Below are 13,690 nucleotides of genomic sequence, written 5' to 3'. Positions count from 1 at the left end.
GTTACTGCACTGCAGAGATCTTCAGTTTCATTTCACTGTTCTACTCACCTGCTAAATAGCCAGAGAACAAAATTCAAAGTATGTCGCCTGGGATACAGCTCCACAATAAACTAAAATACTGAAAGGGAGAGATTCCACTTCTCTATCCCCTTCTCCATTATCAATCTTAGCCAAGCGATCTGGTCCTTGCTGTACCAACACGGACAAAACAATAGTCACAACGTAAGCTGATTTAATGCAGTAGCCTGGCAAAATATACACATGTATATATATGTATATATATGTGCGTGTACATACATCTCTTCACCACTCTTTCAATCCAACTATTTTTTACATTTTTAGTGACCTGGATCAGTTTACTGAGTCAAGCAGTGCCGTCCATTCAAAGCAAATGGTGGGAATGAGCAGCAAGGAAGAGGAAACAGCCTCTTCCACCAGCCACAGGAAATGGTTAACCCAGCTCATCCCTATTGTGAAACCTCAGCCCTGAAAGGAATTCAGTTGCTCCAACACCCTACTGCACCACAATGATAAACCTGCACTCTCCGATACAAGCAAGATTACATGTACTTGCTTCTAAGCACGATTTAAGAAAACGAATAGAGTGACTTAAAATCCAGGCAAAGTGACTGAAAGTTTATGTTCAAAACAATTCTTTTCCTCGACTAAGCAGTTCGTATTCTTGCTTGTCCTTTGAGTTATTATAGAACTTACGCTTTGTCCTCTTGATAGCATTGTTGCTTTTGACACACAAATCTACTTCTGAAGGATGATGTCTATTATTGCGCAATATAATTCTATTATTGTCTGTCATAAAAAAATTGCTTTCAAAAGCTCAAAACATTGAGTACATTCCACTGATACATTGCCTAATACATTAGAGATTATTACTTGCTTCTAAGTTTAATTGATTCTAATGACAGATTTGCAAACTACCAGAAAAATGTACCAACCTGAAGAGTTGAAATTAATATTTTATAATATTTATTTACTTAAAAATCTTATAATTTAAGAATCAGTGAGACACAGGATTCAAGACTGATGGAAAAACTGTCCATAAGTGAAGAAAGATTTTGAAGATATTTGAAATCACCTAATAATATAATTTTCCAAATTAAGAAAAAAAATTAATCTCACTTTGCTGGGGTCTGATACAAACCCCAGAATGAATCTCCTATATCCCAGGCTAGCATATTCAGTTAGAGTTGAAGTATTTTGAGCTATCCTGTGCCAGTAATTAATGTATGGTAATACTAAGCTTTTAATTTAAACAAACACATAAGACTTGTAAATTCCAACAGTGAGTCATGATGGAAAGGAAGCAAGACACTTCCCCCTCACCCCCCCAGTTAGTCAATAATTTGTTTGCTTCTTCAAACCTCTCCATTCTCAACAATTATTTTCTATTTTTGAAGATGCCTCCAGCTTATCAGCACAAAAAAAATTAGATCTAAAAACCCCTGAACGTTTAAAAAGATAATAAATGTGAGCTTTGATTTTAATACCAAGCATTAGACTGCAAATTCTTCAAAAAAGGCACTCTCTCTATTCTGTGTTATGGACAACTCCTAGCATAATGCGGGCTGTTCCACAGCTGCATGCGATCTTAATGTAAATGAAAGAATAAGCTAGATTTTTTTTTTTGTAATATATTTCACATCAAACTTGGATTTGTTTGATGTGATTAGATTAACATAACTCAATCTGGTGGAATGTAATTTTGTTGTCAAATAAATACCTATTCTTTCTAAAGTCTGCAATGGGCAACAATCTCATCTATTAGTTTCTCTTCATAGAGTAGCATAGAGAGTAACCTTTCCCTCAAAATTTTCTCATATGTTTCATTAGAATCCACACGTATCTATTAAATATATTTAAATATTCTATTACCAGAGTAGCCTATGAATAGCACTTTTCGTTGACGTGGTGAAGCTGATGAACTTATTTTTACCACAGAATAGGCCATATTCTGTCATCTTAAAAAAAACAGTGACATGATCCAAAAAACCACGAAATGGCCTTTAAGCTTTGTTGCAATAAATAACTCCATTAATAATGGCTGATAAACTTGCAAATTATTCTCTACAGTCAGTTCAGATTTATTCAGCATTGCTGAATTATTCAGTATTGCTGATAACTATACAGCGCTGAATTAATTGCAATATATTTTATCTCAACATCATTGAAAATTTCAATATTAATTTAAGTGTATTAAAATGTCACATCTTCCTTTAGACTTTTACAACGTAGAATTGTATTGGTAGGGCCCTTCCTAAGGCAAGAGAACAGTGTACACTGATTTGGAAATATTTTGGTTTTAAATTAGGAATAAGCAATGCCCACTTCAGACTTTTGGGGAAAGGTTTTAGACTCAATACATGACAAACGTGTACTCCTTGGGAAAAAAAAAAAACCACCACAGAACAAAAAACCCTTTTTCTTAATTCACCTGGAAAGTAGTTAATTCAAAAATAACTACTGCAGATACCCATTTTTGGTTTGTGGTTTACAAGTCATGTTATCTGTCTTCATAGGTCAGGAACATATGTAGCAATTAAGATATTAATGCACAATGTAATACTTGAGATCCACTTGTACATTGTCTAGTCTAACATAAAATATGCATCAGTCATGGTCATCTTTGGAGAAGAGTTGCAATGTCACACAAAATTAACTAGACAAAAAAAAAAAAATCACTGAACACTCTCCAAACTTTTCACTCTCACTTGTATTAAAACAACAAACACAACCATCCAATCCTACACATAAAAACACATGCATCCAACAAGTCTTTGACTCTAAGCTTCGCACAAAGTCCCACAAGGTTCCTCCTATATGTGTACAAAAATGTGAATGCTGGCTGCAACTTCACTGATATTCACTGCTCCCAATTAAGTTAAAGGCAAAACCAGAAAAGCTCTGCAGCAATAGGTGCTAGGGGAATATGCAATACTAACTATTCCTCCTAAGAGATTCAGTCCATCACAATTTCTTACACAGCAGTCACCATTGCCTCTCCTATCACTTTACTGACAGTGTACAGACTCTACATAATTCTGTGCCTTTGGCATGACATGTTACCTCACACATGCTGTAAAAGAATGATATCCAAAATTTAGGTAAAAAATAGGAAATGTTATCTACTTCTCAACTGTAGCAGTTCCTTCTTCCACTGTATCTCTTCTTAAGTAGGAAAACAGTGCTCCTCCTAAGTGGTTTTTTCTTGTCTGCACCCTAGTGTCCAAGGAATATGGCTAATACAGCAGAGGCAATTCTGGAACTACCATCCAAGAAGAAAATGCATTAATTGCATTCTTTAAGGAAAAATTTCCAACACTCTTCCAAAACCAAAATCTAAAGTCCCAGCAAAAAAAACCCTACTGGGGCAGAATAAAAGGAAAAAAAAAAGGGAAAAAAAGAAAAAAAAAGAAAAAAAGAAAATAATTAGGCTCCTCCAAACAGGCTATAGATTATGGGGCTGAACAAGGAGCTACATCCACAGTATTTTTGCAAACAAAATACAACCATGGCTGTTTTAACCCAAAAGATTTCCTGTTTGAAAAGATATCACATAGTTCTGGGTTTGCACATTTTATTCTAAGAACGCAATAAATACTAACGTTTTTTTCAGTGTAAAAAACATCACTATATTCAAGGCATACTTATAGCAACTCTTTTAGTAAGTTCCTTAGTAGAGGAGATATTCAGTATGGCATCGTAAGCTCATCATACACATAGCCTTTACGTCCTGAACGCAATGAAAGAGTTTATGATGGATGTGCCTTGTCAGCAAAGCAAGAAACAATGGGTGAGAAAAGTGCAGTCCACATCATTATTCTTGAAGCCCAACTGCATTCAGGACCACGAATATAGTTATTTTTATATTTTTCAGAAACAAAGCAGAATAAGCAATGTGAACTTATATGGAAAGGACGTTAAAGAACAGAGAAGGAGGTATCCTGGTCACAAAAGAAATGATGACTGATAAAAACCTCACAGAAGTAACTCTGTTCCCCACGTGGGGAAAAAAAAAACCACCACTGACAAAACACAGGTAAAGAGGAAAATAGATAATTCCATTTTCTATGCTTCAGATATGACTTCATTCTTAAATATGGTTGTACAGAATGTAAAAAAATTAGCAATCCAAAAATGGCCTCAATCAATTACTTCAAATCTGATAAATGCAAGTCATAAGAAACTAGAAAAGTTTGATAACATTTAATTTTAATGTGTTGACACAAAACTGTAGTGATACCCACTTGTTATAACAGTTCAAGTCGAGTAGTATTAAAGTCTCTCCTCTTACTATTATATACTTTTGTTAATTATCAAAAAAAAAAGCCAAAATAGGATCAGGGAGGAAAAAAGTTTCTATGAATATGAATTCAAGGAATTCCATCACATAACAAGTTAGATCCCTAGCTTTTCCCTTTTCAGAATACAAAATCTCCAGTAAAAAAAACCAAAACATTTGGTCCAGTTCTACAGCCATATGTTCACATTATTTTGATATTATATGTTGATTATTCCAGTATATGGGGTTGGTTTTTTTCGTCCTTGCAGTCCAGAAATAAAAGAGCTGGGATGAGAAACTGGAAGACTAAAGGCACTGTCACAGCGTCCATTTAAATATACATATTCCTGGCTACCTTATGATAGACTGTCCATAACAGCATCTAAAAGCTCTTCAGAAAAGTAAAATATTTATTATTTTAGGATTCGGAGTCAGTAAGCTCTACTCTGCAACATTACTACCATTGTAGCAAGGTAATTTGTTTGTATTAAAATTCAGCCGTCAGTATTAAAAATGCTTTGAAGTATGTTTCAAAAACGTAATAAAAAGTCTGAATCTTATAACACCTTCCAATAAGCACAAACAACTGCTACATTTAAACAACCATGAAGATAGCACGAGACACTGGCAGAAACACACAAATAGGTAAAAAAAAAATACTTTTTATAAAAAGTCAATCACTGCACTACGGAAGTTATGACATTAGCCTAAAACCCACACACAAGTTAGTAATGGGAAGCAATGACTTAGCCTGTCATTGGCATGCTAGGTTTTCAATAAGAATTTTATGAATGTAAAGCATAACCCAAGTTGCGATAGAAGCTGAAAAAGCTGGCAGTCACCTTGGTTTTGTTTCTACAAGCTAACATCCATATGTTTATGGAACAAGCCTGTAACTCAATGAACTTTCTTGCTGGTTTCTAGTGTGCCTAGTGCACTGAAATTCTTAATACAGTATTAATAGCATATTTTGGTACCTAGCAGTTGGAAGTTAAAGAGCACATCATGTTAAAAAGTCATAATACCTGGTTTTAAAACACCACGTGTACTCTTCAATCTGAAATTTTACATCTAGTTTGAGCTATTTATTTCCTCCTCTCAGTCATCAAACAAAGTTAGAGCAATAAAATTTGGTAAAAGACGTCTTTAATATTCTCACCAAAAAGCATTCTGCTGCAGTGCTTCGGTTGCAAACACTGCAGAGGAACTGTAAATAAAAAGCTCATTTCTATTGGAATTAGAGAAAACACGGGAGATACTCCCTTATATGGAGTATCTCATAAACCCACATTTGAGATCAAACAGAGTTTGAAAGAAATCAACAAAAAGAATGTAATTGTTTATTACTCAGTCTCAGAGGATCCTGTCATAAAACGAACAGTCATCAAGAACAACTCTCTTCTGACCACTGCATCAGCCCACAGCGAAAGGGGGAGGGAAAGAGAGGGGAAGGAAACGGAGAGAGATTCTGTCACAGGAGACCATCAAGGTTGTTTGCGGGGAAATGAAAGGTTTTATCTTCGATAAATAAGCGACGGTTTCACAAAAGAGGTGGTAGAAACCGAGGAGGGAGACCGCCTTTCCCTTAGAGGTGGCGAGGCTGAAATGAAGCTGCCGCCTGCATTCGGCTGACAACTGGCCGAAGGGTCGGAGCCGCCTGCCCCGGGACTGGTTAACCCTTCCCCGCACCCGGGCAGCGAAAAATCGGTGTTTGGAAGGAAAAAACCAAAACAAACAAACATACCCCCACGCACACCCACTCACACAAACACACAAAACCCACCCACGCGTCAGAGCGGGCCTCGGCGGCCAGCAGCCGGATCTCCCGCCGGCCGATACCCGGACGGCGAAACCTGCGCTGCCCGCTGCCCCCCGCCGAAACTGCCGCGGGCGCCAGAGGGCGCCGGGGGGTGGGGAAGGAGCCCTGTCAGGCAGACGCGAGGGCAGAGCCCGGGGGGACGCGGCCCTCGACCTGTCACGGCCGGTGCAATGCCGAGAGCGGCTCGGCCGGCGGAGGGGGGCGGCAGCCCCTCGCTGAGGGGAGGAGCGGGAATAGGTCGTGGCCCCCCAGGAGCCAGGGACGGCGGTGACCGCCGGCCCCACCCCCGGCGGGGAGCCTTGACGGCGTCTCCACAGCACCGTCGCCCTCTGCCCCGGCTGGCCGGGGCACAGGCGGGGATGACGGCGGCGCCGCGCACTCCATCCGCCGCCGCCGGCCCCGCAGGAAAAAGCAAGGCGTCCCACCGCCCGGCAGAGCGGCGCCAGGCCGAGAAGGCGACGACGCGAACTCAGCCCCTTCCCACTCACCGGCATCATCTCCGCAGCCGTCCCCCAGCCAGCCCCGCCGAGGCTGCCGCCGTGCCGTGCCGTGCCGGGCCTCTCCTGCCGCCGCCGCCTCTCACCGCGGAGGACGCCGCGTTCGCTCTGGCGGCTGTGACAGGTGCCTCCCGCGCGCCTCGCTCCCTACAGCGGGCGGAAGGAAGAGGTGGCGGCGGCCGGGCTCCCAACCCCCCTCCTCCTCCTCAGCGCGGCGGCGGCGGCCTCCCTGCCTCCTTCCCTCGGCGCTTCCTGCTCCGCTCCGCCCGCGCCGCGCCGCCCAGCCAGGGGTTAACCGCCGCCGCAGCCTCATTGGCCAAGGCGGGAAGAGCCGGGGGCGGGGCGGCGGGCGGCGCGCGCACGGCCCGCGTGGGGAGGGAGTTGCGCGGGTGCGCGCTTCGGTGCCGCACGTGACCGCGGGCGCTCGCGCCGGGGATGGTTTCCCTCACAGACCCGCCGTGACCCCTTCGTTCCCCCCACCTCCGGGTTCCGCGTGGGCCCCATCCCGCCGGTTCTTCCCGCGGCCCCGCTTCGAGCCCGGTCTCCTCCTCCCCCTGGCGCTGCGCTGCCCTGCCCCCGGGTCGGGGCCCCGCGGGCGCTGCCTCTTCTGGGCGGGCTGCCCGGGGCCGGTTGCCCGCGGGCCCCGGCCGTGGAGGAAGGGGCAGCGGCTCTGAGCGCTTTCTGCTCCCGGAATGCGGGGAATGCGGAGGCGTCTCCGCCTGGCCCGGCCCGGCCCGGCCGAGCCGCTGCGCGGGCGAGGGGCCGGGAGTGCGGCCGCTGTAGCGGCGCGCTGGGGCGCGGAGGAGCGAGGCGAGGCGCGACGCGCCAGGCGTGCGGGGACCTGGCAGGTGGGAGCGGGGAGATAACACGGGGGTTGCCGGTCTCTCGCGGGAAGGCGGGAGCACCACGGCGTCAGCCCGTGCCTGTGAGCTGCGGCGGGCGGGTGCGCAGGGGAGGTCGCTTTCCCGCGGCTTGTCTTGGTCTGCCGAAACACGCCTTGGTGCCTAGCCGTTCTTTGTGGCTAGAGTAACTAGCTCTAGCGTCACCCTCGTTTTACCGGCCCGTCACCCATGCGTTACTTGTGCAATCTGTCAGATGTACAGAACTCCCCTTCACAGCAGGAGAGGTGGTGTTTCTGTCCAGGACCCTGACGTCAGACTCCTATGAGACTTTGTCTCGTGTTTGAAAGTAAGGTTTAGTTTCTTCATTCTGTAGAGCTACAACAGCAAGATGAAAGTTAACAGCTTGGAAGAAGTCAAGCTCAACTATAAGTCAAAACATCACCATATGCCATGCAATGTAGAAAAATTGCATATTGCTGTGAGTTTTAAATCCTAATCTACAAAATACATGGACCTAACCAATGCTTCAACTGTTTCTGTAAATGACTGGTTTCCAGTCTTCGTTACTTTATTTGTAGAACACCGTGACAGATCTCAGCTAGGAGTGAAAAAAATTGTAACTTGGGAAGTTTTTGAGAGGAGCTCAGACACTGTGTGTGTAAGTCTTTAAGGTAAGTGATAATAGCATATTAATCTCAAATATGAGCTTGTATGTTAAACGTAACCTAGTAATGTAAGATTCTATACCAGATAGTTGTGTAAATTATCTTAATATATACATGCCTAAGATTTCATTGCGTATCCTTGTCAGTGTATTTGCAGGCTGTGGTGTCAGCTTTGTGATAAGTCAAAGCTTCTGCTTCTTTTAATAAATTGGTCCTATGGAAAAAACCTGTTAGCATCACAAGATAATACTTTGTCAGTTTAAAATTATTTTGCAATTACTTTTCGGAGTGCTATTCGCCGACAGTAACACTGTTATCATACTCGTTTTCTTGTAAACTGTGATTCTACCTCCCACACACAGCTTTGGATATAGGTAAGACTACGATACTTCTGACCCAACAGAGAACTTTAAGATCTACTCGGAATAATAGTATTAACCTTGCAACTAGGCCGACCTGAAATGAAACAGGCTATGATGTGCTCATAGTTATGTATCTTAAGAAAAAAAAAAAGAGGGGAGTTTTATCTTCATCAAATTCATACCTAACTTTAGTGAACAGAAGACGGTACTATTTGTGATGAAATTCTAACTTTACTAACAGGGGAATTGTGCACCTTTTGTTCTTTAAAAATTACTGTCTTTCTCATTAACCAGGTTAGATTTTCTTGCCAGCGATTCTTAAATGATGGTCTATAATTTCTTTGCAGGTATAACTTATAGCTGACTTCTCCCTTTTTCCAGTGATTGATAATAAAAACTAAAGTACTATAAATATTACCCCACTATTACTTTTCCATTGCAACACCAGGAACGCTGACAAAATGAGAAGTGGGAGAATACGGTGTAGACAATTGCTGCTGGGAAGGAAGGCACGCCTCCATGCAATGTCTCTATTGGAATAATGGCCTCTAGTATAAAAGTTTGTCGACCTTGCGTTGCTTTTGGCAGATGCAGGTTCAGCCAATGCAGCAACCAGACAGACTGGATACTGTGGACTAAGAGGAAATGTCTTCAAAAGATAGAGTACGTACTTTACATGCAAGTCTGTTCCTACTCCTATTTCTGCTTCCCTTAAAAAAACCTACTTGCCTCATCCCTTCCCATCTCCATTTTCCCACAGAAATGAGGAAAGAAAGAAAAAAAAATTAACCAATCTTACAAAGCATAGACTTAAAACTCTACCTGCAATGTGGTAAATTAATTAACATCTCTTCCACAGAAGAATCTTTTTGGGAACCACTCTTTTATCGGTCAAGGGACAGAGTAGCCATTATAAAGTCTTCTGATTCCAACTTATACTATCTACAAATGTTTTGTTTACTGTGAGCAGGAAAATGGTCACTTGTAATAACGTAGAATTTTTTTCCCCCATTGCCCATGCATTTCTGTACCAAATGACTGGTCTGATTTTGTAGAAATTGTTGCTTGGCCAAAGGGGCCAGTGATATCTATCTACAAGTTACTTGCCTGTCTTAGATAAGTGAGGTTGTGTGAAAGCAGTCATGATTTGGAGAATACCTAATAAGATAAGGTAAGAGAATTTGGTTATGGAAGCAGATAAAGCCACAGATACAGAACCCAAATTACTTGCTTCCAAATACATTGCCTTTGTGAGAGGTGCTCTAATTTTGTTGGCCTTTTTCTAAAGGAAAGGGTTTGTGCTTATTTGTTGGTATAAGTATTAAAACATGTTATGCAGATACCTTTTACGTTCCTCTCGGTTCTTAAAAAAAAACAGAGCAATACTATTTAACTTTACAAATTGAAGCTGTAGGTTAACAGACATTTATTCAACTTACAACATCAAAAAAATGAAGAATTACTGTTTATTAGTTATGGTATGGTTAGTTTTTGAGATTTGTGCTGAGCTCGTGTTTAGCTAGAAATTGAAATTTGATTGAAATGTATAAATTATCACTTCAGTGTTTTGCTAAAATACTTGAAATTTATAGGTACACAGAGAAAAATTATCAAAATATATTTTTTATTTAACCTAGATTTATTGAAAAAAGGGATATTAACTGCAGTTAATAAATTGGCAGGCCAGGTTTCTTCATGCACAGCGTTATTTTTAGGACAAGCAGAGATTCCCAAAGATACAGGTGGGAGACTAATGAGATTTTCAGGAGCACTGCTGATGAAGTTCCAATTCCTACTTGTGTTTATTGTATCTTCCACCGAGATTTTAAAATGTAGATGTTTTTTAAAGTTTTTAAAACTACCAGGTCTGAATCTCTCCTACTTCTTTTTTATGCATAGACAAAAGGACGAAAATGAGCTTTCCTACCACTCTCAGATCCAAGTTTTCTTCAGTTTTGCATTAACTTGTCAAGATGCTTTTCTGGAGCATAGGAAAATGTTTTCAGGCTTTGGAGGTGTCACAGGAAAATAAGTGTTTATTTTTAATTAATTTAACACTTTTTCTTTTCATGTGGTATTATTTTAAATAACAGGTACTCCTATTTATAGCCAGAAACAGTCTCAGAGGTCAAACATTTAGGGTGGGATCCATCTCATCCAACTTTAGTAATCTAGAAGTTAGACACATAGTCTCTCTCAGTCATCTAGTCTCCTTCTATAGATAAATTGGGATGGGGAGGGAAGGGAGAGAGGCAGTTCTGCAGGCAGTTCATTCCATGCTGAGATACTCATCCCACTATCTAAATCTCTTGGTCTTTGAAGGTGCCTATCTCTCTATTGATTAAAGATGGAGCCTGGATGACTAGCTCAGATTAGAGGGCAGACTTTTGGATGGCTACAGTTAGGATGAGTTTCCTCACAACTGGCAGAATAAAATCTCTAAAAAGTGAGCATGGGTAGGAGTGTTGGGGTTTTTTGAGTATGTGTATTACAAAAAAAAGAATGTATCCTTTCTAAATGAATGAGTGGATTACTTTATTACAGAATACAGCTCTCCTTTCAAAAATTACATTTTGCATTTGCTGTAACGCAGGAGGAACTGGCCATGAGTAGGTATGCAATTTTAGAAGTTGAGTCACGGAAGTACTTCCAACTTGCCAGGCAGTTACTTGCAGGTGCAGTGCTATGTAACTGATGATATAAACAAAAAGACTAAGTATTTGAAGGAGAGTTTCACAGCAGCTAGCCCAAAATCTTTAGTGAAATACTGTGTAAAGTAAGAGTGTATATTTAAAGGAAAGGTATTTTAATTTGTTACTTTATCCGTAAGTAACCTCTCATTCCAGAATCAAGCTGACTTCTTAAGGCTGCAACAATAAGGAATTCATACTGAACAATAGTCATATGCTGCCATGTTTGAATTCATATACAGCCAATGCATTTTAAACCCCACCAAACCTGTTCAGAGATAAACTACAAATAATAATCTAAAGGAAACACTTTGATGTCTGTTTTGTATACAGTATTTGAGACACGTGAACAGGAGAAAGATGCTTTTTCATCACTACCTTGTAATATTCTAAAGTAATGTATGCTGGACTAGATGACTAATGTTCTAAAGTTTCCATAGCACAATCCACTCAGTGCATCATTCTGAAAAGGAGTATAATAATTAAAGCAGAAGTGAAGCCGTATGATCTGTGTGCACTTTCTGGGGATTTGAGTGTCTGATATGTCATGTGTTTCAGCCCTGCATTTGGTGGATTAGAGATGTAATTTCTTTAAACAATAACATAAATTGTATGCTTAATCCAATACACGATGCAAAAGAGCATACTTCGTGGAGAATGCTGTGGCCTCATTGGGAATGTGTTGCTATACACTCTCATAAAATTCTTACACTAATAGGTATGGTTAATTTTTTACCTTGTAGCTACAGAAGATATAGCTCTATAAGACAGATCACATGCCATCGTTTTTACAGACGAAAAATCATGTTCTGCTCCCCTGTAATTTATAATGATGAAACCATTAACTATATTCGAAGGGGTGGAGAAAACAAAAACTTAAATGTCCTGGGAGAAGTTCTCTCTGCTTGTACCTTTAGGCTTATACCCGTTCGGGATTTCAAGATGTTTCTTTACAAAAATCTTTTTTCTTAAATTTTCAGTATGCTCATGATGAGTGGAAGTATCTGTGACTAGCTAGATGATGGGTTATTAGTTGAAACATTAATTAGTGAGGGGATAGGGTAACGAGTCACACATTACTCCTTTTTTTTTATATGCCACTTCGTTTTCGGTCTATCACTTCGCTGAAGTTTGAGGGGGGAAAAAGGATGGGTCATGTTTTAAGATTGAGTCCAGCCATTTCATTTGTTACTGTAAGTCTAAAATTGTTCTCAGGCATCTCAGCCATGATTTAGTGTTAGCAAATACTCAGGCGTTTTTGACAGTTTCTATATGAAGTGATTTCAAATATTTCCTCTCCCACCTGAAGGCCTAATGCAGAATTCTGTGATACATAGAATCATAGAATCATTAAGGTTGGAAAAGACCTCTAAGATCATCGAGTCCAACCGTCAACCCAACACCACCATGCCCACTAAACCATGTCCCTAAGCGCCTCATCTACACGTCTGTTAAATACTTCCAGGCATGGTGACTCAACCGCTTCCCTGGGCAGCCTGTTCCAAGGCCTGACCACTCTTTCAGTAAAGAAATTTCTTCTAATGTTCAGTCTAAACCTCCCTTGGCGCAACTTGAGGCCATTTCCTCTCGTCCTATCACTGGTTACTTGGGAGAAGAGACCAACACCCACCTCGCTGCAACCTCCTTTCAGGTTTTTAATAGTGCATTTTTGTAGAAGAGCAGCTGCACTCAGATAATCTGACCAGCAGATGTAATCTAAGACATTTGCAATGATGTTTTTTCCATGTTATAAACAAAAATACTGGGTTTATGCCTTACTGATGCTTAAGGTTCATCCTTTCTAACTGTTTGTATAAATACTGTTTTTCCAGATAAAGTAATGATGTTCTAGTCCTGGGAACATTAATGAGAGAAGTTGATTTTGCCTCTAAGTGCCTTGGTTTGTCATCTTCTAGAAACATGTTTCTGAATAATTTTTATTTTTACTGTTGTGATCCTACGACAAGGTTTACTGCAATTCTTAGCAGCATAAATAGAAGAATGTCAACAGTAAAGGAAGATTAATTCTATCGGGCATTGATAGAACCCTACTGAAAATGATTTCGTGAAAAGCCCTAGAGATAGTGACAGTAGAAAAAGTATCACCAGTATGTGTTTAGAATCTATTTTAGGTTGATTTATTCAAAGAAGATACCATAATATGCAGCTGAACCTCAGAAGATTTGAAAGACTGGAAAGGAGTGTGTTCATCATGGAGGAGCACACACAATAATAACCTACTTGCTTGGGGATGATTAGATGCTACTTTAAAGGTTTGTCTATTGCTTATGTCTCAAATTCAAACCCAGTATTTCTATTCTACAAAAGGACAAGATACAGCACAAGGTAAAGTAACTCTAATCTTTTCTCTTTTTCTACCAATTGCTATGTGAAAGTTCTACACAATTTTTTCTTGCCTTCTGTTTCTGTCCTTCTAGACAGGCCTGAGTACATGTTTAAATTAGTAGCCTTAATTTAAAAAGAGGTGTGATAGTTAGCATTAATAAGAATACATAAT

General features: G+C 40.9%; 1 protein-coding gene across 6 annotated transcripts in view; it reads right to left on the bottom strand.

Annotated features, from left to right (window-relative positions):
• Positions 1-6,885, bottom strand: part of PPP1R13B (protein phosphatase 1 regulatory subunit 13B) — a 70,196-nt gene extending 63,311 nt beyond the window's left edge. For 4 of the 6 annotated variants that reach the window (XM_075150963.1, XM_075150971.1, XM_075150969.1 and 1 more), the window contains exon 1: positions 6,605-6,884. Coding sequence is in view for 3 of the 6 variants with exons in the window: in XM_075150961.1 (XP_075007062.1) it covers positions 6,605-6,613 (9 nt within the window). In the remaining 3 variants the exon portion in view is untranslated. Of the gene's footprint in view, positions 1-6,604 lie in introns of all 6 variants that reach the window. The other 2 variants (XM_075150973.1, XM_075150964.1) reach the window with 1 other exon arrangement.
• Positions 6,886-13,690: the final 6,805 nt, after the last annotated feature.

Source organism: Calonectris borealis, chromosome 5 (assembly GCF_964195595.1).
Source record: "Calonectris borealis chromosome 5, bCalBor7.hap1.2, whole genome shotgun sequence".
In the NCBI taxonomy this organism is placed as follows: Eukaryota; Metazoa; Chordata; class Aves; order Procellariiformes; family Procellariidae; genus Calonectris; species Calonectris borealis.
Note: the sequence above shows the minus strand (reverse complement) of the source record. Positions and strands in the feature narration are given on the sequence as shown.